The 26,217-nt window shown below is 46.1% G+C and overlaps 2 protein-coding genes across 2 annotated transcripts; both read left to right on the plus strand.

Moving 5' to 3' along the window:
- Positions 1-3,873: 3,873 nt before the first annotated feature.
- Positions 3,874-6,102, plus strand: LOC115508217 (cathelicidin antimicrobial peptide). The gene is made up of 4 exons (XM_030306648.1): positions 3,874-4,137; positions 5,015-5,122; positions 5,260-5,331; positions 5,900-6,102. The coding sequence occupies exons 1-4, from the start codon at positions 3,940-3,942 to the stop codon at positions 6,035-6,037; spliced, it is 516 nt and encodes a 171-aa protein (XP_030162508.1). The 5' UTR covers positions 3,874-3,939; the 3' UTR covers positions 6,038-6,102.
- Positions 6,103-11,044: 4,942 nt separating this feature from the next.
- On the plus strand, positions 11,045-26,098 carry ZNF589 (zinc finger protein 589). Its single transcript, XM_030296030.1, is given in 11 exon segments — positions 11,045-11,077; positions 11,497-11,734; positions 11,826-11,880; positions 16,474-16,532; positions 16,535-16,595; positions 19,456-19,460; positions 24,180-24,367; positions 24,369-24,751; positions 24,830-24,986; positions 25,059-25,156; positions 25,984-26,098. Coding segments are annotated over 11 exon segments (1,392 nt in total).
- Positions 26,099-26,217: the final 119 nt, after the last annotated feature.

Raw genomic sequence — 26,217 nt, forward strand, 5'->3', positions numbered from 1 at the left:
CCTGACTTCAGTGATGTCACTCTGGGGGGTTCTGTGGTGGTGGGGGGGGGGGGCTGGAAGGGAAGGCTGAAAGAGGGGGCTGTATTCTCTCCTGCTCTTGCACTGTCCCCTGCCACCTGGAGGCACAGAAATGTTGGAGCTGCACAGGGTTTATGGATCACTGACAAGGGAAGAGGCTAGGAATGGAGAATGGCCCAGGGTAAGGTCACCTGGCAAGAAGGAGGGGCTGCCCAGGTCAGAAGCGGGAGGTCTCATCTTCCTAATTGGCAGCAAATGTGCGGACGGGAAATCTGATTTTACAAGGGTCTCTGGCCAGGGTGGGTATTCCTGCACAGGACAGGGTGTGATTGCTTACAGCTGCCTTGGCCTCTCCCAGGAGGACACATGCTTTGATTGGACACTTCCTGCTCCCCTTCCCCTTGCAACCACCACCGGGGAAAGACAGATGGGCCCTGGGAGCTGACATCTAGGCAATATCTGGGTCTCCCCCTGGACAGAGCCTCCACCTCCCTGGACACCATGCCCCAGGACCCTCTTGGGAGGGTCCCCAAAGAAACAAGGGCATATTTGCTAGAAATTACCTATCACCACCCCATGCTGTGTATTTTTTTGTTTTTGTTTTTTTTAATTAAAAATTTTTTTATGTTTATTCATTTTTGAAAGACAGAGAGAGACAGAGTACAAGCAGGGGTGGGGTGGAGAGAGGTGGGGGACACAGAATCTGAAGCAGGATCCAGGCTCTGAGCTGTCAGCACAGAGCCCGATGCGGGGCTCCAACTCACAAACCGTGAGATTATGACCTGAGCCAAAGTCGGATGCTCAACCAACTGAGTCACCCAGGCGCCCCTAGTTTTTTGGGTTTTTTTGACAAATGTTTTCTGAACCTGGCTCAGGACCTGCTGGCTGCTGGACCCCTTTGAGCACAGAGCCCGGTGCTGAGTCCTGAGAGGAGACTCAAAGAAGAAATGGGTCCTGTCCCCTGGGGAACCTGTGGGCTGAAGGGAATAGAGAGTCTTGTCCTCTGTCTGTGGGACAAACTTGTCACATTTGCAAAGCCCTTGCCTGGGAGGAGGTATAGCCTCACCACAGGGAGGCTGGACAGAAGGGATGACTTGGGGAGTCCCTGTCTGAGGGGGCAGCTCAGGACTTCATGACTATCCTGGGAACTAGCCTGAGACTAAAGGTAAGGGTGGTGGGTTGCCTCCCACCCTGGTATTGGGTGTGGGGTGCATTGTAGAGGATGCCGACTGGGGGTGATATTGGGACAGACCTCCTGGGGAGGCTGACTCTGAGTGGAAATGTGACAGGAGCCTGGGGCAGTGGGCGGTGTTGTTGGCAAAGAGGGCACAGCTCCCAGACTTGCATGTGTGCATGTATCTGTTGGGGGACTGTTGAACTCTGCTCATTGCAGAGCAAGGAGACTTGACCCTGACCTCACTCACAGAAGTGCCCTGGGAGCACAGGACTTGACAGTAAACATGCACTTTTGCACCCACTGTCATGTGTGTCCCCATGCGGGCAGTGCAGGGCATGTAATCCCCATCCTAAAGACGTGGCCCAGGAAAACAAAGTAACTTGCTGAAAGTCACACAGCTAGGAAATGATGCCAGGTCTCCTGGCAGTACAGTCCTTCAGGTGAGAGAAAGGCACACAATGGGAATTGTGGAGTCTGGGCAGAACCGCTATAAAGGCCCTGATGTGAAGCCCTGCTTGACCAAGAGGCCAGTGGGGCAATAGCTGGACTGTGAAACTAGGTTGCACAGAAGCCCATTTCTCCTTCCTTTTCCCAAGCTGAGTGTGGCAACCAGCAGCATTCATCTAGGCTGCCACCTTCCGAGGTGCCCCACCCAAGCCCCCAAGAGTCCTACGGACCAACTGGAGCCAAGAGCCACCCCAGGCCTCACAGCCTCATGGCCATTCCACAGGAGAGCTGGGACTAGCATTTGTCTCATGGCCTCTGGACCCATCCATCTCTTTGGCTAATCACTTCTCCCAACTATGCTTTCTCCACACCTGCCCCCCTCCCAGAATGGGCCACCCCAGCCTGGTGTCTCAACCAGAGCACTGGACAGGGAGTCATTTGGGGTCAATTCAGAGGAGACTTCCTGGAGGAAGCAAAGAGGAGCAAAGAGGAGGAGGTTGCTGTGTCTGGTGGGAGGTCAGGGAAGTCTTCACAAGGTGAAGAGTGTGCCAAGCAGAGGGATCAGGTGCAGAGGTAGAGAAAGAGAAGGAGGCTCAGAGGGGTCTGAGCAGTTGGAGTCTATATGGCTTCCTGGTGCCTGGGGTGTGCAGGAATGATCACACTTCAGAGGAGAGAAGATGATGGTAGGAACCAGAACAGGGGTATGTGTGTCGGGGGGGGATCAGAAGGGAGTGTCCCCAGGAGAAGGAGCAGGTGGGGTACTCCCCAAGCTTTCATCTCAAGGTTCATGCAGTGGCACCGAGCAAAACAGCAGACCAGGTGGCCCTGGGGACAACCAGGGGTGTTCATGGGAGTCTTGAATTCAGAGATGCAGACAAGGTCTGTCTGTGACAACTGGTGCCCTGAGAGGGTGTCTCCAGGGAGGTGTGAGGGCTGGAAACAGAAGCTTCCCAGGATACAACTCTGCAAGCCCCCATGTTAAGAGGAGGGGCTTTGGAGGAGACTGAGAAGGAGCACCAAGGGGGTGGGAGGGAAACCAGGAGAGTGGCATCAGGGGACAATGGAGCAGGGGTCATTAGTGCCTGCATAGGTAAAGCTAAGGCTTGAGAGTAACCACCACATCCAGCGAGGTCTGGTCAGCCTGCAGTGGCCCTGAGTGTGAGAGAGAGTGAAGAAGTGGGTCAGTGAGGGAATGACCTTTTCCCAGGCTCAGGTGTGAGGAGCCAGGGCAACGGGCCACATCTGATGGTGGCTGGGGCCATTTTTAGACTGAGAAACGCAGCAGAAAAGAACCCAGGAAAAGGAGACAGACAGAGCTGAGCGCCTGAACTGGTTGAGGGCTGGGTCCAGAGAATAGGATGTTGTGGCCTTGAAGGTCTCCCTTAGGACTGACTGGGTGGGCCACGTCACACCAGCCAGAGTGGCTAAAATTAACAACTCAGGAAATAGCTGATGTTGGCAAGGATGTGGAGAAAGCGGAACCCTCTTGTACTGTTGGTGGGAATGCACCAGTGGAGCAGCCACTCTGGAGAACAGTGTGGAGGTTCCTCAAAAAATTAAAGATTGAATTACCCTACAACCCAGCAATAGCACTACTAGGAATTTATCCAAATGATAAATTTGGATATATTTATATATCTCAGCAGTGAGAATGAAATCTTGCCATTTGCAACCACATGGATGGAACTGGAGGGTATTATGCTAAGTGAAACAAGTCAGTCAGAGAAAGACAGATACCATATGTTTTCACTCATATGTGGAAGTTGAGAAACTTAACAGAAGACCATGGGGGAAGGGAAAGGACTGACTGGGTGGGTCAGGCTCTAGATGAGGGGTGGTTACTATTATTCATTCATCAAACATTAGCTGAGTGCCTACTGGGTGCTAGGCAGTGCCTAGAGCTGGAGATTGAATGGTGAATACACTATATTACCCTAATTCCTGAGGAGGCCATCTGGGGAGAAGGATGTAGGTGCCTGTCTTCCTTTCTCTTCTGGAGGACTCAACTCTCTTGAGCAACCCTGGCAATGACCTGCCTCTGTGGGTCCCAGGAGAGGCCAAGACATTGTCAGGGAGATGGAGAAACTATTTCTTCAGTTGCACATAAGGTGGACTTTGCCCACTGCCCAGCAAGCCCTGTGAGGCAACAGCAGTAGGTGTGAGGCAAGCCTGAGCCCACATCCGGGCAGGCGGCTGTGATGGGCGGGTCAGGAGGGCTCCTGGTTGGATCTTTGCATCAGGCCCAGGCTGGGCATAAAGGAGGGACTTGCAGGTGGAGAGGAGGCCGACTGGGGAACATGGAGACCCAGAGGGACAGCCCTTCCTTGGGGCGGTGGTCACTGTTGCTACTGCTGTTGGGCCTGGTTATCACTCCGGCCACCCCCCAGACCCTTAGCTATGAGGAAGCTGTGCTCCGTGCTGTGGATGGCTTCAACCAGCGGTCCTCAGAGAAGAATCTCTACCGTCTCCTTCAGCTGGACTCACAGCCCGAGGGAGTGAGTCGAGGAGGGGATGGAGGGGAGGGAGGTTCTGCTCCAGCCAGTCTTGGCCATACTGTCCCTCCCATTGTTAACACTTTGTTCATGTCAGGAACCCCCCTCCCTTAAGTGTGATCGCACCTCTTTCAGGAGACCTTCCCAGAGCTGTACCCCCCATCAGCACGAGTGCTTCTTGTCTTAGAATCTCTGCTTCTTGCCTTAGAATCTCTATTATGTTGGGGCACCTGGGTGGCTCCGTCGGCTAAGCATCCAACTTTGGCTGAAGTCATGATCTCATAGTTCGTGGGTTCAAGCCCCGCATCAGGCTCTGTCCTGACAGCTCAGAGCCTGGAGCCTGCCTCAGATTCTGGGTATTCCTCTTACCCTGCCCCTCTCCTGCTCATGCTCTGTCTCTCTGTCTCTCAAAAATAAACATTTAAAAAATTAAAAAAAAAAAAAAAGAATCTCTACTGTGTGAAGAGGTGCCCCCCACCCTTACTCTCTCCCATTCAGGCTTCTGGAAGTTCCAGGGACAAAAGTGGGGTTACTGACCCTGGGATGTGACTTCCCTGGAATGGCTCTGTTCAGCCTTGAGATTCCAGTGGCAATGTTTTGTCCCCAGGGGGCCCCTGCTTTCCCTTGGCTCCCTAAGGGGGAGGTGCTATTCATTAGAGCTTTCCTGAGGTCCTCTCCTGCTCTCTCAGCTTGGTGAGGGCAGGAATGGGCTTTGTCATCCTCACCTCCGTACCTTAGCACAGAGCCAGTGTCAGGCACATAGCAGGGGCTGTTGTAAGGCTACCCTCTTCGCTGGGTGGCTCGGGATGGGGCAGGGAGACAGATTAGTGAAGGCAACCATGAGCCTGAGTCTGGTCTTCCTGCTTGCTTCCCTGACCAGGACGGGGATCCAAACACCCCGAAGCCTGTGAGTTTCAAAGTGAAGGAGACTGTGTGCCCCAAGACGACACAGAGGCCACTGGAGCAGTGTGATTTCAAGGACAATGGGGTGAGGCTGGGGGCTCTGGCAGAAGCCCCCAAATGAGCTGAACAAGAGGCCTCCTGGGAATATTTCCAGGCACTGGGGTGAGGCTGGGAGGTTATGGCATAGGGGTTCCAATTTGACCTGGAGCCTCCTCTTCTCAGCTGGTGAAGCAGTGTGAAGGGACAGTCATCCTGGACCAGAACAGGGGCTACTTTGACATCAACTGTGATGAGGTGAGTGGCTCCCTGTAGGTTGCAGGGGTTGATGGGGTGGTGGTACATAGAACATCCTATGGGCCAATTAACCACTGTCCCATCCAGGGCACAGAAAGCCCCTCCTAGCCTGGGCTTCTCCCTCAAGCTGGGCCTCATCTCCAGGACCTCACAGGCTCTGTGATCCCTTAGTACAGGCTCTCAAAGTGTGGCCGTGAGAACTCGGTAATTTATTAGCAATGCAACTTCTCAGGCCCCATGCAGATCTGCAGAAATCAGATTCTGGGGTGGGGCCCAGCAATATGTAGTTTAACAAACTCCAGGGGATTCTGACTCCTGATAAAGCTTGAGAACCACTTAGAGTAATACGCTTTCAGCTGTGAGACCCTGGGAAGCCCCTTGCTATCTCTGGGCTTCAGTTTCCTCATCTGTTTGTGGGTGTGGCGATTCAATCAACTACATACTCCAAAGGTTACAGCCAGAGGATGAACTGGGATGGCCCAAGAAGGGGGGTGTCTAGGAGGGGAGGGGTCTTGTCTTGACCCTGGGTCCAGCCCCCACAAAGAAACTGCTTCCTTCTGATGCACAGATTCTACAAGTCAGGAAATTGGGCCAGCTGGGTGAGCTTATCCAACAAGGTGGGCAGAAGATTGTTGAGAAGATTCAGAAAATTGGCCAGAGAATCCGTGACTTTTTTAGCAATCTTCGCCCCAGGCAAGAGGCCTAAGGGTCTGCTTTTCCCTGGCTCAGGCTTCTGGACCCTGCAAAATAAATTTTTGTGAAAGCAACTTCCTCAAGTCTTCAATTGTACTTTTCTGTCTCCTCCCACTTACCATGACTTGAATCCTGAATTCCGGGAGGACGTGTGTGTGTGTGTGTGTGTGTGTGTGTGTGTGTCCATGCAAAACACAAAGGTGGAGCAGCTATTTCACCCAGAAGGGCACGGGGTGAGGTGGCAGGTCCAGGAAAAGTGGCTCCATTCTCAGGGTCCTTCTCCCATGCCCATCACATGCTTCCCACCAGCCTCGTTGAACACCCAGTGTGACTTAAGGAGATCTACCCTGTGTGCAGTGGTAGTGTGGATGTGCAGAGCTGTTCCTACTCCTATGGAGGTGAAAGCCACTTTGTTAAACACAGAGACACAGGTCAGTCTCATGGCTGGCTGGGTTCTAAGGCCAGCCTGCTGGTACATTTCCCATCAAGTTCCAGTTCCCTTCCAACATCTTAACTCTGGAAAAGCCCACCACTTCTGACATCTCCTCTGGCATGGGAAAACTCACTGTTTCTTTAGCTGGGCAGCAGATTTAAGTTGTGGGCTTGTGTTTAGCGATCAAATAGCACCAACATTTTGTACCATTCAAAGCAAGAGTCTTGCTCAGGGGGCTGAAGAGCTCTGGCTAGGAGAGACAAGCAGGGTGACACACTCTGTTGCATTGGGTGTTTCAGACAACGTCCGTGTCTTGCCCACTTGCCATTCTGTAGCTGACCCGAAGCACCTGCGGCTCCTTGCTAAGGGCAGCCTGGAAGTACTTGGGAGTAGGCATTCCAGGGAGCAGCCTCAACCAACGATTGGTGGGAGTGGTGGAAACATATTTTCTCTTCCTCACTCCGTGGGTGGGCCCACTCCAAGATGTGTTACACATCTCCCAGGTCCCCAGCTGGTTGTGCCCCTGGCAATGACCTGTTCATGAACACCCCCTCTTCTGTCTTCTCTTCCTGCCCCGTCTCACTTCCTTACACTCCCGCTGCTGCTCTCTGTGTTTGTCTCCCAAATAAACTACTTCCACTTGCATCCTTGTCTTAGATCTGCTTCTGGGCCAACCTAAAATAAGACACAGACATCCAGCTCTGAGAGCAACAGGAGGCAGGATATCGCATAGCATTTACTGTGTTGTCTGTCATGCTTGCTTCTTCTTGGTGCGCAGGTCACACTAAGGTTTTCTGCTTTCAGTGGCTCCCACCTTCCACAGTGTGACCATATCAAGTGGGCTCCACTTGACTTTCCCTTCTGTGACAGCTGCTATTCATAAATTACTGAATTCCCTGTACCAGTTGTGGGCCATTGTTCTTATCACCCTGGAAGCCAAAGTTAATTGTCTCAGTGATGGGACATGGACTACTCTGATTACAAGGATCTGAAAAGGCTCTTGCTTTAGGAAATGGGTTTTCTGCTTCTACCAAAGGTGTTCATCTTTGTGCGCATTATTTAGTTTTTAAAATTTTCTCAATATTTTATTTAAAAACTAGTTAAACAGGGGAACCTCGCTGGGTCAAGTGGTAGAGCATGTGACTCTTGATCTCAGAGTTGAGTTCAAGCCCCACATTGGGTGTAGAGCTCACTTAAAAAAATATATATATATGTATAATATATATAGTGAATATAAAATATGAAAAATATATAGTAAAATAAAATAAAAAATTAAAAAGTAGTTAAACATACAGAACGATTGAAATAATTGTATAGTGAACATGTACTCATCTGTTAGAATCTACAATTACTATTTTACTTAAATTACTTTTGTAGTTGCTTTAGAGTCCATCCTCTGGTAGTTCCTTGGATGGTCTTTGCTCCTTGTGGCTGGTTTTGGGGTAAAAGCAGAGAACAGGAGCCGTACTTTGAGCCTGGTCCTTTTGGGGGAGGATGGCCCCCACAGATGTTTGCGATGACAGAAACTACCCAAAAGAGACAAGATCAGAACACCTGGTGACTTTGACCTGTGCCGGTCACCGAGGCTGTGGGCTGCTGCCTCCAGAACGCATAGTAGGCACTCAAGAAATGGCAGTCCCTCCCTTCCCTGGAGGGGAGAGGTTTGGCTGATGGGTGACCTGTGTTTTCTGGTGATTCCAAGGACAACTTGGGTGACTCCAGACTGGAGTGTCCTTAAACACGAGGCAGAGGAAATGTGTTGTCTAGCTGTGGTCTCATGGTGAAAATCACTGATAGGAGCTCAGTGTCTGGGGCCACATTCCCTGGAGCAGCCTCAGGACACACAGCAGGTGAGGGTCAATAACTGGTGCCTTGTGACCAGCCAGAGGCCTCCCGTGAGCAGAGATGAGGGGGGTCCAGCTGGTCAGCATCTGCTCACCTGGGCCTCAAAGTCATTGTGTTGCTCCAGAGATAAGCAAGACTCTATTTGTGATCTCATTGTCAGTTTGGGGATCTTTGCTTGTTTTTGTTTTTAAAGCTCTTGGTTGGTAGAAGGGCCTCTGAGCAACTAAATGGATCAGTAGTGTGGGTACTGAAATGTTTCCTTGGGTCTATATTATCCTCTTGCTGCTTGTAGACATATTGTTTGGCACCGTAACGTCCCTGTAATAAGAGCTTCAGCCTCAGAGCACGTGGGCTCGTGGCTTTTATGAGATGAGGGTGGTTGAGCGGAGCTCCGTGGGGCAAGGGGGCATTTCCCCCTTTTCCACATGTTGCAGCCGGTCAGCCTGATGGTTTTCGTGACCACCGATGGTCTTCCACATTCACAAAGGCCTTTGTGGCATTTGAAAGACACCGAGCGCCTGTTTCTAGTTTGGCCAGATCCTGTTTCCAGGGATGAGGACATGTACATCAGTGTGGTTCTGAGGGGATCTGTGGTCTGGTTATAGTACGTCACCCTGCGGCTGTTCTGGGGCCCACGGGCAGGTCTGGCTAACCACCTCAGGAGCCTGGGGTACTGCATCCTTGACCTGGGGCAGAAAACCGAGCCTGTGGGATCCAGAAGAAAAACCTGAGCTGAAAAAGCAACCCAAGCAAGCTGTTGGTCTGCAGGGGGATAGGCCAGGAGGAGAATCCCCGTAGGAGGACCGGGGTGGGCTGGACAGCTGAACCAGACGTGGTGGTTTCACAAGGAGCCAGAAGGAATTTCCTCAAGCTGAACCTGCAGCCCCTTGGGCTTCTTCCAGAGCCATCTGCAGCCTTGGTCAAGAGCAGGGAGGGGGCACTCGAGAGCCTCAACCAAAGTTAGCCACTGGGAACGTCTGCTCTTCTCCTCCCCTACCTCCTCCTTGAGGAAGGTAAAGGATAACCTCCCCACACTGCACACGGGGGAAAAAAAAAGCCCAAACAAACAAACAAACAAAAAAAAACAGGAAAAAGTAAAAAACCACAAACGCCACACACAAGGTAGGAAAAGGTCAAATAACTTCCCCAGGACAGACAGATTTGCTAAAATTGCCTGAAAAGAGTTTGGTGAGCTAAACATAGCACAGTATCACCAACTGGGGAATGATCTTTATCGCATAATCCGTTGCACGTTAGGGAATGGAAATTTCACATTGACTAGTCCGATTCCAAAATCTGAATAAGGTTCAAATTGGCAAGCCTCTGCTACAGTTGGTAAAAGAGAAGATGGTTTTCTTGCCCAGCGCCAAGCCCCAGCCTCAGAGCCATCCTGGGTCTTGCTTGCCCTTCCTGTCTGCCAGCATAGCCCCACCCCCGAGTGCACCCGGGATGTTCCACTTTTCATCCAAACACAGCTGTGCTCAGACCCATCCCCTCTACCCTGGGAGTGTTCTGGTTGACGGTTCCAGATCAAAGTCCCAGGGATGCAGAGAGGAGAGGGCCTTGTGTGGGCTGGGTGAGTCGGGGAGGTGGCTGTAACGGCCATGGCTATCCTTGACCAGATAGAGTGAAGGAGGCTTCTGGATGAGGCTGCCTCAGGCCGGAGCTGTGGGGCACACTTTCTCCCATGGACATGCTTAATCCAGCCAGTCCCTAAATTACATTATTCCCTTTCTTCTTGGGATAGTAATGCTGTAATATTTCCACAATAATGATGGTATAACGTCTGTAATTACAGCATGATTTTGAATCTGATTTCTTTACCTAATGGGTAATCACATCAGAACACAAGAAAATGCTGAATTTGTTTGTTTTAATGAGCCTAGTGTGAAATACTTAGCTCTATCTACAAAGGAAATCCCAGTTAAACTGCCTAGGGGTAGTGATTTTTAAGCCTCCTTCCCTGTACCTGAGAGGCGGTGTGTTGGATGGACACAGGACCCCTTATTTACATTTTGATGATGAGGAAATGAGGACTCCAAAGTGAGGAAGTGGTGGGTTTTGGATTTTCCATCAGTTCTTTTGGGTTGCAAATTCAGTGTCTTCAACCACAATATTATATTGCTTCTAAATTACTTAATATGAGATAACCCTAGAGGACCAAGGGTCACTAAAAAACATGGAAAGCATAAGGGAAAAATAAGTCCTCTACACTCCCTCCCCGCACCTGGCTGACTACTCCTGGATCTAAGACCTCTAGGGGCCTCTCCATCAGGCAGCACAAGGAGCAGTAGGTGCCTGCCACCTCCTGAGGGCCCAGCAGAGGGCAGAACTTGGTCACAGCCAGAAGGAGAGTTTGTGGCCCTGAGCACGTGGGGGTCGTGGCCCTGATCACGTGGTGCCACAGATCCATCTCTTGAGGTCACAGCTCTGATCACATGGGCTCTGGTCATGTGAGGTCACGGTCCTGACCATGGTCCTGACCCATCAGGTGGCGTCAGAGGGCCACAGCCCTGAGAAAGGGGCATTAAAATCTCTCCCATCCTTTAATATATAACAACACCGTTCAGACTGTGGTCAGAGCAATAATTTCCCTTTGTCGTCTCCTTCCTCCCCCTTCCCTTTTTCCTTCCATAGTTTTTAACAGGAAGAATGGCAATCAGTTTGCAAACCCCACAAATTGACTATTCCATCCATCTAACTCACTGACTATCTACACCTATGACATGCTATCTTGGCGTCATGGCCTGCACGTGGGATAACAGCCCTGAGTACGTGGGGCCAATACCATGTGAAATTGGGTCTCCACATAGGACAGGGGGTCACGGCTACAAAGGCGTTCAGTCCAGACCCCAGTGAAGTTGGGTCTCCTGGGGAAGAACACGGGGTTAAGCCCTGAGAACTATAGGGGTGACTGCTCTGCACAAGGAGGTGGTCACAGCCCATAGGATGTGGGGTCAGGGGGCTCAGCACATGGGCTGCACGCCCTGATCACGGGGTCATGGCTCCAGCATGCGGGGTCACAACACTTTCTCCTGAGGCCCTGTTCCGACCTCTTGTGGTCACAGTCATGGTTATGTGGGGCACAGTTCCCATTACTTGGGGTCATTGGTCTGATCATGTGGTGTCACCATCTTGATCACATGAGGTCACGGCACTGTTCACCTGTGGTCACGGCTCCCAGTCACATTTAGGAGCTAGAGGCGGGAGTCACTGCAGGAGGAGAAGTCCGCTTCCGAACTACGAACTACGCTTCCCAGGAGGCTGCTCGCTGTACCGTGAAGCACTTCCGGCAGAATCCCCTCCTCTTTCTGACTCCCCTGTTGGTCCAGAGATCCTTCTTCGACTTGCTGTCGCCCCCGCCTCGCCTTCAAGTCAGCCCAGGCTCTGAGATGGGCCCCGCGGCATTGCTCCGGGTTTCGGCGGACCACGGTGAGTCGGCCGGCCAGGCGGGGTTCTGCCTGGCGAAGGGACCGGGCGAGAGGAGGGTGACCGCCTACCTTCTCCCGCTCTCGGACCTCAGGCACCCGGCTGGTGTCAGCATTATCCGATGCCGAGGCTGTCCCTCGGGAAGTGCAGTAGCTTCGGGCTGCGTACTGTGGGCGGTGCCCAGGACACCTGCTCTGTAGCTGGACGGGGTTTCCTTCCTCTGGAGTCCCGCACAGTGTCCATGGTGCTAAAAGTCTCTGCCCCAAATTTCCCAGCCTGCCCCCCGCTGCGGGGTGGGAGACCATCTGCGATCTCCGCTCTTGCAGCCACTGGCCACAAGTGAATGTGGACCACTTGTGGCGAGTGCTACTGAGGAAGTACATTTTTAAATTTACTTTCCATTAATTTGTAACGAAATACTGAAGAAGTAAAAAATATTTTCCCACCAAACACATATTTACTTATTTAATTAAAATTTTTAAATTCCAGTATAGTTAACAGTGTTATATTAGTTTCAGGTGTACAATATAGTGATTCAGCACTTCCATACATCACCCAGTGCTCATCAGGACAAGTGCACCCCTTAATCCCTATCACCCATTCCCCACCTACCTCCCCTCTGATAACCATCAGGTTGTTTTCTATAGTTGAATCTGTTTCTTGGTTTGTCTCTCTATTTTTTCCCCATTGCTCATTTGTTTTGTTTCTTAAATTCCACATATGAGTCAAATCATATTATATTTGTCGTTCTCTAACTGATGTATTTTGCCTAGCATTGTACTCTCTAGCTCCATCCATGGCATTGCAAATGGCATGATTTCATTTTTTTTTATGGCTGAATCACATTCCGTTGTCTATATACACCACATCTTTTTTATCCATTCATCTATAGATGGACACTTGGGCTGCTTCCATAATTTGGCTATTGTAAATAATGTTGTTATAAACATAAGGGCACATGTATGCCTTTGAATTCGCGTTTTTGTATTTTTTGGGTAAATACCTAGTAGTGTGATTACTGGATCATAGAGTAGTTTCTATTTTTAACTTTTTGAGGAAGCTTCATGCTATTTCCCACAGTGGCTGCACCAATTTGCATTCCCACCAGCAGTGCGGGAGGGTTTCTTTTTCTCCATATCCTTGCCAACACTTGTTTCTTGTGTTTTTGATTTTAGCTGTTCTGACGGGTGTGAGGTGATATCTCATTGTAATTTTTATTTGAATTTCCCTGATTATAAGTGATGTTGAAAATCTTTTCATGTTCTTGTTGGCCATCCAGGGGTCTTTTTAAAAAAAATTTACTTCTCAATTTTTTGAGAGGGGAAATATAGCTTAAAATGCAAAAAAAAAATTATTTCTAAGATTATATATTTTTTTAAAGCTTATTTATTTTTGAGAGAGAGTGTGTGAGTGAGGGAGGGGCAGAGAGACAAGGAGAAAGAGAATCCCAAGCAGGCTCTGCGCTCTCAGCTGGAGGGGGAGACCAACGTGTGGGTCTCAAACCCAACCCCTCCCCCCACCCCCGCCCCAGATCAAAAGTTACATGCTCCACCCAATGAGCCAGCCAGGCGCCCCCTGGAGGTCTTCTTTGGAGAAATGTCTGTTCAGGTCTTCTGCCCCACCAGTTTGTTTATTTATTTATTTATTTATTTATTTATTTATTTATTTATTTGGTGAGACTACATTTCCCTTTAACCTTTGAAAATTTAAGGTCATAATTGAGATGTGCTGTGTCAAGTACACACCTAATTTAGAAGAGATGATTGGAAAAAGGAATATAAACTACTGATAAGCTTTCAATATTGATTTTGTGTTGAAGTGACAATATTTTTAAATGAAATTTTACTTTTAGTCTTTTAAAGTTTATTTATTTATTTTGAGACAGAGAGAGCACAAGTGAGGGAGGAGCACAAACCATGAGATCATGACCTGAACTGAAACCAAGAGTCAGACACTTAACTGAGCCACCCAGGTGCCCTGATTCTAATGGTTTTAGAAGCCATTTTACATTTGCAATTAAAAAATTTTGTTTTAATTGGCATCAGCCTAATATTTTATTTATTTTTGATAGAGACTGACAGAGCACAAGTGGGGGAGGGGCAGAGAGAGAAGGAGACACAGAATCTGAAGCAGGCTCCAGGCTCCAAGCTGTCAGCACAAAGCCTGAACTCACAAACTGTGAGATCATGACCTGAGCTGAAGCCGGAAGCTCAACCGAATGAGCCACCCAGGCACCCCACATTTGCAATTTTAATAGATACTGAGTTGCGCTGTAGATAGTAGTTTGCTCCTACCAATTATTAAAGGGGGATTGTTTACTCACTGACTTGAGATGCCATATTTGCCATATATTATAATTAGATCATTTTCCCTTCTACATATCCACCTATCCATCCATCCATTCATCAATCCATCTATCTATCCATCATCCATACATCCTTCTGTTCTTCTTCCTCTACAATCTGTTTTGTAGATATGGTCAACCTGTGATTGACTTGTAGCATGAGTAAGGGGGAAATCCTTAGTTGCTTTTAGCTACTTAGATCTTGGGATATCATTTGTTACTACATCATAACCTAGCATAGTTTGCTTAATAATGATCCTTTTCTCCGTGTCACTCTGAAAAAGTCTAGCTTCTTCAGTGTGAATTCTAGATGTCTGGTTACTTTACTTTTTCATTCAGTTGTTGGTTGGGTAGGCATTTATTGAGGCAGTGGTTAAATGAAACTGCTCTGAAACCCAAGACTTGGATTCTAGGCTTGGCTCTGCCACTTGGGAATGACATGATCTTTTTATGTTTATTTATTTTTGAGAGAGAGAGATAGAGAGTGCAAGCAGGGGAGGGGCAGAGAGATAGAGACACACACACAGATCTGAAGCAGGATCCAGGCTCCGAGCAGTCAGCACAGAGCACCATACAGGGCTCGAACTCAAAAACGGTGAGATCGTGACCTGAGCCGAAGTCCGATGCTCAACCAACTGAGCCACCCAAGTGGCCCAGGAATATGATCTTATGAGCCAGTTCTCAGTTCTCTCTTTTGTGAGATGGAGGTAATAGCAGCTCTGACATCATGGCTTTGTTGTGAAGATTAATGAAACAGTAGGCTTAGCACAGTGCCTGCCTGGCATGTACTACCTGCTCAATCAATGCTCGCTACACTACTGGTAGTTCTGGAAAGAGAAGAGCTGTGTAGGTTGTGTTACAGTAACAATGACCCTCAAATCTCAACAGTAATCTAACAACAACAATCTAACCCTAATCTTAATTAACTCTCAGTGGGTTAGCTTGGCTGTAGTACTTATAACATGGAGAAGATGAAGAGGTGAAACCACATAGTGGCTCTTAAAGTTGTTGTTTAGAAGAAAGACATGCCAGTTCCACTCACATGTCACTGGGAGGCAAGTCACATGGCTACCTTCAATAACCTGATTTCTGATAGGAAGGCCATGTACCAGGCCTTAGAGAAAATTAGGGTGTGAATCAGCAAGTCCTTTGCAGCAGCTCTGGGGTGTTGGAAGATAAGCTGAAGTCCAAGTTGGAACAGGCCCATAGGGGCTACAAGCTGATTGGAGTTGAGAGGCTCCAACCCAACAACAAATGACCAGCTGTTAAATTGAAAGGTGTGTTGTGTTGGCAGTGAAATTTGGAATCAAAGAAATATGAAAGCAGACCTGGAGACACGTTGCTCCCTTTTCTGACTATTGCCCCTGACCTGAATGCCAAAAATCAAATTGCTTCAGTAATGGCAAAGACCTTGGGGAAAGCAGATCAGAATCCAGAGCAAATAACTTTGGATGTAACAAACAAGAGCAGTCTAAGACAGGGCTTGGCAGACTTTTTCTATAAAAGGTCAGATGGTAAATGTTTTATTTAGCCTTTGTGAGCCACATGGTTTTTGTTGAAATCACTCAACTCTGCCATTGTGTGAAAGCAGCCGATAGGTAAACAAATGGATATTTCTGTGTTCCAATAAAACTTTATTTATGGACATTGAAATATGAATTTCTTTCTTTTTTTAAAATGTTTATTTATTTATTTTTGAGAGAGAGAATCAGAGAGACAGAGCGTGCGTGCACACGTGTGTGGGCACGAGCGGGGGACGGGCAGAGAGAAAGGGAGAGAGAGAATCCCATGCAGGCTCCACACAGTCAGTGCAGAGCCTGCCATGGGCTCAATCTCATGAACTGTGAGATCATGAACTGAGCCGAAATCAAGAGCCAGATGCTCAACCGACCAAGCCACCCAGGCACCCCTGAGAAGTCTGTTTTAATAAGGGTTCACAAATGTTCATTCTAGACCTAGCCTCAGCAATCCCCCCTTTTCCTCTATAGTCTGAGTTGCCTTCATTCCTTCTCTAATCTTCATTATCCCTAATGCCAGTATGAGCCCTGCCTCTGTGCTGCCTTCCTTGCTTTTACTTGTCTTCTATTCTTTTTTTGAATTTCATCCATTATGAGTTGTCAAATTCATATTTCTGAACTCTTTTTTGATGTGTTTTATTGTTGATTCAAAAATAGTTTTTTCCAATGAAATTGTAAGTGTTCCAGGGCAAGGAGTGTGTTTTGTGGATTAGTTGTGCCTCTCATATGTTTTAATACCAAGCCAAGTATAGAGTAATGCTCAACCCTGAAAACCCTCAGATCCATTTCTTATGTAGCTAGATTCTTCAGGACCACCAGTTTCGTTCTCCTTGTGAATATTGATGGTGATGTGATGAATGTGAATTTATAGGTTGATTTAGGGGACCAGTGAAATTCGAGGATGTGGCTGTGATTTTCACTGAGGCAGAGTGGAAGCAAATGACCTGGAGCAGAGGAACCTGTATAAAGAAGTGGTGCTGGAGAATTTCAGGAATCTAGTTGGGTGACAACCTATTCTCTTCCATCCTTTTTCTATTCATATATTTTTTTTTTTAATTTTTTTTTTCAACGTTTATTTATTTTTTTGGGACAGAGAGAGACAGAGCATGAACGGGGGAGGGGCAGAGAGAGAGGGAGACACAGAATCGGAAACAGGCTCCAGGCTCTGAGCCATCAGCCCAGAGCCCGACGCGGGGCTCGAACTCACGGACCGCGAGATCGTGACCTGGCTGAAGTCGGACGCTTAACCGACTGCGCCACCCAGGCGCCCCTCTATTCATATATTTATTTACCGTTTACACTGTGCCAGCCAATGTTTTAAGAACACATCATTGAATAAAGTAATAAGGTATTTCTTTTGTCACAATGCCTACATTCTAGTGTAGGAGACTAACAAATATAATAAATGGTATATACAGGTAAATTATAAGCTAGGTAAAATATAAGCTCTACATGGCTAATAATATGTATAAGATGTATAAATTAAGTACAGCAGAATAATAAGGGGGATCCAGAGTGCCAGGGTGTGGAGGCAGCTGGGTGAATTATTAAATTGGGTGATCAGGATAGTCTTCTATGAGGGGATATGTTTGAACAGAGGCTTGAAGGAGGTAAAAAAGTTAGATATGTGAATGTGATGGAAAACTGTTCCAGGTAGGGGAGCACCCAGCGCTAAAACCCCAAGAAAGGAGCATTCCTTGCTGTTTTAAGGAAAAGCAAGGAGGCCAGTGTGATTGGAGCACAGAGAGCCAGGAGGAAAGGACAGTGGTTAAGAGATGACGTCTGTGTCCTAGAAGTTCAAGTTTAAAGTGTAACTGAATCCATCAGTTTTGTGTTTCATAAATTATTTGAGTATCATAAATCATATTTTTGCTCATTTACTTAAAACCTAAAACATTATTTGTTTAGGTTGGCAAGTACAAAATTATCCGGGATATTCCTGAGTTCTTAAGAGTTACATTTTCAGAGTTGCATACAAATTTCTGTCAGGATATTTTTCAGGATTTTTCTTCATTTGACATAGCTAAGAATTTGGTAGTTCTTGTCTGTTTTATTTTTCAACGGCTTGGATCTGTTTTGAGCTCTTTTCATCTAATCTGAATTGGCCCCATTTTACTCCATTTGGCTTTTGACCTGGTTTCTCTGTCTCTTTCAATGTAGATTCATCCATTTAATTTTGCTTTCAACTGCCAATCTGATTTGGTCTTGTTTTTATCTTGTTTCACCAGGTCTTCTTAGTCTCTGTGCTGATACATTTTGTTGATTCTGAGGACTCTGTTAACATTGTCTTAAAATAGCCTGATTCAATTTAATCTTTGCACTGAAACATTTCAGGCTTTAAACTATTTTGCTACCCTTGATTCATCCTTTCCTTTCTCTCCATATCTTTTTTCCTCTCATTGCTGAATTTTTTAAAGCAAATTGCACATAATGTGATGTACCACTCCTAAATATATCAGTGTACCTCTAATAAATAAAGACATTTTGATTTACAAAACCACAGTATCATTATCACATGCCACAAAATTATCAGTAACACCTTCCATATCATCTAATACCTAGCCCATGTTCAGATTTACCTGAGCATCTCGAAAAAGTCTTTTTGCAGATTTGAATCAGGATCCAGACAAGATCCACCCATTTCATTTTTTTTTTTTTTCCTAATGTCTCTTAAATCTGTATCAATTCTTCCTCCCTATCCTGGTTTTTCCCCACAGGCCCTGGATCTGTATGTAATGCTCTTAATCTAGAATATAAATCTGTTTTAGATAATATCAAAAAGTAATTTTTTCATGGATTATAAATCGAGGGAAAATACTTTCCAGATTTACCAAGAGGTGTTCACCAATATGAAAAAAATCCCATCACCAATGACAGTGCTGACTGTAGTGTTTAAGTCACCATCTATTCAGCACAACTGTGTCTATCACCAATAAAATATGCACATGTTTATCATCATTAAGGCACATTTGTGTTTTCTGCGTTTGTACCTGTCATGTCCACAATGATCTGTCTATAGCTATAAGCATGTGATTGCTTTGTTATGTCCTCTAATGTAGTCCTGACAAGAAATTAATATTGAAATGCCTGAAGTTTTATTGTAAATTACTTTTTAAAATCCTCTTTTACATTTTGGATACAGCATTACATTCTTTTAAAAATGTTCTTTGTATAGGTATATTTCATTAAATATAAATTTCATTTCAAGATAGTAAATGAGATGTTAGAATACATAGACTATCGAAAGGAGGCTTTGGGGGCACCTGGTTGGCTCAGTCAGTGGAGCGTGCAACTCTTGATCTCGGGGTTATGAGTTTAAGCCCCATGTTGGGTGTTAAAGAATTACTTAAAAATAAAATCTTTATGGGCACCTGCATGTCTCAGCCAGTTGAGCATCCGTCTCTTGGTTTAGGCTCGGGTCATGATACCAGGATTATGGGATCAAGCACCAAGTGGGGCTCTGTGCTGAGCATGAAGCCTGCTTAAGATATTCTCTCTCTCTCTCTCTCTCTCCTCCCCCCCTTCTTCCCTCTCCCCTGCTTACTCTCTGTCTCTCTCTTTAAAATAAAATAAAATAAAATAAAATAAAATAAAATAAAATAAAATAAAATAAAATCTTTTTTTAAAGAATTCATTTTATGGGCACCTAGATGGCTCCGTCAGTTAAGCATCTGACTCGTGATTTCGGCTCAGGTCATGACCTCATGGTTCGTGGGTTCAAGTCCCTCATCAGGAACTGTACTGACAGTAAAGAGTATGCTTGGGATTCTCTCTCTCTTTCTGTTCCCACCCCTCCCACTTGTGCTCTCTCTCCTTTCCTCAAAATAGATAAAGAAACTTAAAATAAAAATTTTAAAGGGGAGCCTGGGTGGCTCAGTTGGTTAATGATCTCCCAGTTTGTGAGTTCATGATCTCCCTCACTCAGTTCATGATCTCCCAGTTTGTGAGTTCAAGCCCTGTGTCAGACTTTGTGCTGACAGCTCAGAGCCTGGAGCCTGCTTCTGATTCTGTGTCTCCTCTTCTCTCTCTGCCCCTCCCCTACTCACACTCTGTCTCTCTCAAAAATAAGTAAACAAACAAACAAACAAAAGAAATAGATAAAAATTTTAAAGAATTCATTTTTTTAAAGTTTATTTATTTATCTTGAGAGAGAAAGAGTGAGCAGAGCCTGTGTGGGGGAGGGGCAGAGAGAGGGAGACACAGAATCTGAAGCAGGCTCCACCCTGTCATTGCAAAGCCCGTGGGGCTCCTGAGTTCATGATCTGAGCCAAAATCAAGAGTCGGATACTTAACCAATTGAGCCACCCAGGCCCCCCCAAAATAAAATCTTTTTTTAAAAAATAGAAGACTTAGGTTTTGACAGTGTTGACAACCTCTCATCTGTCTTCTGCCTAACCTTTTAGTTCTTTCTTAATTAACTCTGCTGTTACCACTTATTCATTCAAAAATATTTATTAACTCATGGGGCGCCTGGGTGGCGCAGTCGGTTAAGCGTCCGACTTCAGCCAGGTCACGATCTCGCGGTCCGGGAGTTCGAGCCCCGCGTCGGGCTCTGGGCTGATGGCTCAGAGCCTGGAGCCTGTTTCCGATTCTGTGTCTCCCTCTCTCTCTGCCCCTCCCCCGTTCATGCTCTGTCTCTCTCTGTTCCAAAAATAAATAAATAAATAAATAAATAAATAAATAAATAAATAAACGTTGAAAGAAAAAAATATTTATTAACTCTTAAATGTTAGGTCCAGGTCCAGGTTCTTGGAAAATACCAGCAATATGTCAGGGAGAAAGGTACTCCAGACATGGGAACCAGCCAGTGCAAGGCTTTAGGAGGAGAGGTCAGTGTGCCTCCAATGGAGCGAATGAAGGGTGGAGAATAGATGGAGTCAGGCCATAGGTCACCAGGGAATGTGGAACCTGGCAGGTCCCTCTGAGGAACTTGGCTTTTACTCTAAACATTATGTACTTCCTATTTTATTTATTTATTTATTTATTTATTTATTTATTTATTTATTTGAGAATGTAAGTGAGCAAGGGGCAGAGAGAGAGGGAGAGAGAGAGAGAGAAGTGGGCTCATCTGAAGTGGAGCTCGTGGTTTTGTTTATTTATTTATTTATACCCAAAGCGAGGCTCGTGCTCACCTGATGTGGGACTTGAACTTCTGAACCATGGGATCATGACCTGAGTGGAAGTCAGATGCTTAATGACTGAGCCACCCAGGTGCCCTGGCCTTTTTATTTTTTAAAGTGAACAACCCTATTTATTAGGAATGTTAAACAAAGAAGGAAGAGAGAGAATTGGCTTTAGGCACCCCCTTCTACCCCTACTTCTAATCCTGATCTCAGGGCAGAGCTCTCTGGGCTCCAGGGAATACTACCTTTTGGATGGATGAGGGTCCTGGTAGGACTGGGTTCAGTAGCCCCTCTGGAGCCCCATGACCTAGCCACCCCTCATTTTGTCCTGAGAGAGTCAGTGCAGTGGGCTGGGTGTCTGTGAATCTCCTGCTCAGGATGTCTGCGTGGCAGCTTTGCAAACCTAGACAGCCCCCAGATTTAGTCTACAGGCCAGATTTGGTTAGCTTTCCCCCCACAAGACTGCAGCTGTGTCAGGGGCTTAATTCTCATTGGCTTCTTTTCTCTTCTTCAAAGACCTAGTCAAACCAACAAGAGTGTCGTTTTTTGCTTAGAAGATTTTCTTTTCCTTTAAGGACATATTTAGTTGGATGTAAACCTTTGTATGCTAAGTAGTCAGAGTTATCTGTGGTTTGTTTAAGAGGACATCCTGAACCCTGTTTTGTCTCTTCTTCCTCTGTGACTGTGGATAAGTTACTTAACTCCTCTAGACCTGTTTCCCTATCTATTAAATGATAATAGGATTAAATTTGATTTTCATGAAAAACACTGTATAGTGAAATACTGGGCCTATTGCAAGTGCTATTTATTATGGTGAATAATAATGGTAATAATAACAACTCTTACAACCCAAATGTCAGGTCATAAAACAAAGAAGCTTACTGAAAAAAAAATTCTGAGTTTATTTAATTGTCAGCTAAAGATGTAAGCCAGTAAATGGGAATGCAAGCTGGTGCAGCCACTCTGGAAAACAGTATGGAGATTCCTCAAAAAACTAAAAATAAAACTACCCTATGACCCAGCAATTACACTACTAGGCATTTATCCATGGGATACAGGTGTGCTGTTTCGAAGGGACACATGCACCCCCATGTTTATAGCAGCACCATCAACAGTAGCCAAAGTATGGAAAGAGCCCAAATGTCCATCAATGGATGAATGGATTAAGAAGATGTGGGGTACACACACACACACACACACACACACACACACACACACACACACACACAATGGAGTATTACTCGGCAATCAAAAAGAATGAAATCTTGCCATTTGCAACTATGTGGATGGAACTGGAGGGTATTATGCTAAGCAAAATTAGAGAAAGACAAATATCATATGACTTCACTCAAATCAGAAAGGACTTTAAGAGACAAAACAGATGAACATGAAGGAAGGGAAACAAAAATAATATAAAAACAGGGAGGGGGACAAAGCAGAAGAGACTCGTAAATATGGAGAACAAACTGAGGGTTACAGGAGGGGTTGTGGGAGGGCGGGATGGGCTAAATGGGTAAAGGGCAGTAAGGAATCTACTCCTAAAATCATTATTGCACTATATGCTAACTAATTTGGATGTAAATTTTAAAAAATAAAATTAAAAAAAATCTACAGTCAGCCATTTAAAAAAAGATGTAAACCAGTAAAATAAACAAACACCTTTTACTGAATAGTTTGCAGAGAAATATCAGTGATGTTAAAGGACTGTAAAGGCAGTTTTATGGTGTTTGTGCTAATAAAAGCTAAAAAGTTAGCATTCTGAATAGGATGGAATGAATCTGTGGGTCTGTACATATTTGATTAAAGCAATCCTCTTATTAATCAGGAAAGAGTCTTCAGTTAGGGTCAGTAAAGGGTCTGGTCTCCTGTGATTACCAAGAGTCCATGTTTTATCATCTTCAACTGATCAGAAACAATTTCAATCGAGTTTTGATATTTCTTAGGTTAGTGCTGCCAAATGGTAAACATTTTGGTACGTGCTGATTTGTGGAAAACAGAGCAGAGCAGATCTTGAACTAATTGAGGGGGTGGGAGGGCAAGAGCCAACATCACTTACGTCTGTTTTGCCTGCCTGTTTTTCTGCTGCTGAACTTCCACTTCCTGGTACAAGCTGATTCATACTAGTCCTCTAACAGATATCTGTGAATGGATGGGGAAACTCAGATGTAGTTTTCACATATGCTCTTTAACGACCGTTCCATATTGCCTTCTGCATTGGAGGACATCCAGACTGAGTGATTCCTACGTCAACTATTCTTTCTTCCCATAGGAAAAGTCACAAAGGACATTCCCATAGAGATCACAAAGATTGTTCTCTCTTGACGCTAACAGATGGTTGTAGCTATATGTGTCAATGTAGCTGGCTATGGCCTAGAAGATAATTTTAGTATAATTGCAGATACTTACAGAGCAGAAGATTCCCCTGATGTTCACTTGGAGTATTCCTTGTTGGGATAACGCGAACAATAGGTTCTGCTGTGTTTTTTTTTTTTTTCTTTTTTTGCATTCTAGTAAAAGATGTGATATGTAAAATTTGAATGTAGTGCATAATCTGAATCTAATTATGGAAAAACATCAGGAATGGTCTTCACGTATTCTAGAACATGAGAGTGTTCTCTAAAAATAGGGGAAGGAAACTAAAGAAACATAATAACTACTTATAATACCTGATCCTAGACTGGATCCTGTACTTCAGGCAAAGTGCTATAAAGGACATTATTGGTTCAAATGACAGGATTGGAATATATATGGGAGTTAGATACAGTTATAACATAAATGTCAAATCTATTGAAGTTGATAACTATATTGCAGTTATGAAAGAATCTCCCTACTTATTTTTAAATTAAAAAAAAATTTAATGTTTATTTATTTTTGAAAGAGACAGAGTACAAGTGGGAGAGGGGCAGAGAGAGAGGGAGACACAGAATCTGAACCAGGCTCCAGGCTCTGAGCTGTCAGCACAGAGCCCAATGTGGGGCTCAAACCCACAAACTGTGAGATCATGACCTGAGCTGAAGGCAAATGCTTAAGTGACTGAGCCACTCAGATACCCCGAGAATATCCCTACTTTTATGAGATCCACATCAAAGTATTTAGGGGTAAAGAGCCATGATGTATGCTGTATACTCTCAAATGGTTCAGAGAAAACATATACATACATATGCATGTACACACACACACATATAACATATACATGTTAACAATAGGTAATTTGGGTAGAGGGTGCTTAGATGTTTTCTTTGTATTGTTCTTAATCTTGCAACTATTCTGTACATTTGAAATTGTATCCAAATAAAAAGTTTAAAGAAGGTGAATGGAAACGTAGGTCCTGTAAAGCACATCTCGGGGAGACAGACATGAGTCATTGTGAGCGATTGACGGGCTAGATCTTAACTGTAAGACAAGGAAGAAGAACCCAGTGAACTTTTCCTGTGAATACTTTGGGAACTTCCTTTCTTCAGCAGAATCAAATCCAGAAGTCCGTCCCTGGCCCTCCTGCCCTCTGGCCTTTGATGAGCAGCAATTTCTTAGTCAACATGAGCTGCGCAGTCATCCTATTCCAGATTTGCACTCAGTAAATCCACTCCGACCAGGAGATTCTTGCCCAGAGTAACAGCAGCGGCAGCAACAGCATTCTGATGAAAACCACCGGGGGGGCCGAAGCAGACAATCAAGCAAGGGGAGATTTTAAACCCTTGTCTGGGAGTATAACTGAGAGGGGGACTCCCCTAGTTCACCCCAGCCCCCAGACAGGCAATTGAGTGTTGAAGGTACAACTCAGGCCAGCCCCTAGGACATGCTCTGGGAAAGTGCACAAGGTTCTTGAGAGGATAGAAACCTGAGGATTTGGAGCAGTGGAGTTTGGAGAGCGTGGACTAGATTTCAGCCGGAAGACAAATCTACTCAGACACAAGGCAGTCACAGGGGAAACACGCGTGTGCAGGGAGTGTGGGCGAGCCTTCGGTGGGAAGTCACATTTCATCAGACATGAGAGGACACACACAGGGGAAAAGCCTCATGGGTGCGGGGAGTGTGGGCAAGCTTTTAGCCGCAAGTCACACGTCATCAGACACCAGAGAACACATACAAGGGAGAACGTGTGCACAGTGTGTAGGTGAGGCATTACGGAAAAATCAGACCTCATGAAGCACCAGAGGATTCACACAGGAGATAAGCCTTACGTGTGCAGGAACTGTGGCTGTGGCTTTAGGGTGAAATCATACCTCATCACCCACCAGAAGATGCATTCTGGGGAGAAGCCTTATGTGTGTGTGTGAGCTTTTAGCCACAAGACAGTCCTCAGCACACAGCAGGGGACACACACAGGAGAGGAGCCTTACAAGTGCATGGTGTGTGGGCGAGGCTTTAGCCACAAGTCTACTCTCAGCACACATCAAAGGACACACTCAAGGGAAAGGCCTTAGGTGTGCAAGGAGCAAGGGTGTGACCTAGCAACAAGTTATCCATCAGACACACCAGAGGACACACACAGGGGAGAAGTCTTGATTGTAAGGGAATGTGGGCTAGGCGTTAACTGGATATCACTCCTCGTTACACAGCAGAGGACATGCTCAGGGAGAAATCTTATGTACAGGGAGTGAGGGTATAGTGTTAGCTGGAGGTGGCCTCTTAAGAAACACTGAGACTCAGGAGCCTGGGTGGTTTAGTGGGTTAAACACCTGGCTCTTGATTTCAGCTCAGGTCATGATCTCTCAGTTCATGAGATCGAGCCCCGCGTCAGGCTCTGTGCTGACAGTTTGCATGCATGCTCTCTCTCTCTAAATAAATAAACTTTAAAAAAGGAATTAAAAAAAAAAAGAAACACTGAGAGTCAAATCTGTCCACCATACATGAGTGGGCTTCAGGGACAGTCTTCTGACCCCTTATGCCCTCTGTGAGCATGAAGATGGCAGAGGCCCAGCTTCTGAGAAGAGAGGTACCGAGCTATGGTCCTCTTGGGGAAGCGGTCTTTGCACCTGATTGATGACTTCTTACTTCCTTCTGCAAGTCCATTGACTTCCATTGACTTCTCCCATGCTCTCCTGTTTTCTTTTTTTCTATGTTCCTAACCTGCTGTATCCTCTTCTACCCTCACCTTTAGGTATTGCTCAAGGTTGGGTCTCTAACCCTGCAATCTGAGGGACTCCACAGCATGTCTTCCTTCTACCCTCTAATCCCAGGCCCAGGTCCCTTTAACCACCCCCCAAAAGTTCTTTAGTCTCAGGACTTACACCTCCTAACCATGCTGCTTTGGCCCTCTCCTGGCAGGTGTAAGATTACCAGCCATGCCCACCACCAGTCTGATAATACCAGGTTTCGAGGCTTTCAAGCACAGCCCCTCAGAAGCACCCCCATCCCCCAATCTCAGTGCCCAGCCTTTTAGCCACCCACCCACATCTGTCCTCACTATGCTGCTAAAGCTGCTCTCACCTGTCTTACATCCCCAGGGCCCAGATGGCCCAGATTCCTGATTTGTCTCACTCCCTTCTTGGCCAACATGAT

Source organism: Lynx canadensis, chromosome A2 (assembly GCF_007474595.2).
Source record: "Lynx canadensis isolate LIC74 chromosome A2, mLynCan4.pri.v2, whole genome shotgun sequence".
Taxonomy (NCBI): Eukaryota; Metazoa; Chordata; class Mammalia; order Carnivora; family Felidae; genus Lynx; species Lynx canadensis.

What these genes read in the sequence shown, in the direction of transcription:
- LOC115508217 (XM_030306648.1), top strand. Translation starts at nt 3,940, where the DNA reads ATGGAGACCCAGAGGGACAGCCCTTCCTTGGGGCGGTGGTCACTGTTG. An exon ending in TGGACTCACAGCCCGAGGGA is followed by an intron (nt 4,138 to 5,014) that starts GTGAGTCGAGGA and finishes TTCCCTGACCAG; the next exon opens with GACGGGGATCCAAACACCCC. An exon ending in TTGACATCAACTGTGATGAG is followed by an intron (nt 5,332 to 5,899) that starts GTGAGTGGCTCC and finishes TCTGATGCACAG; the next exon opens with ATTCTACAAGTCAGGAAATT.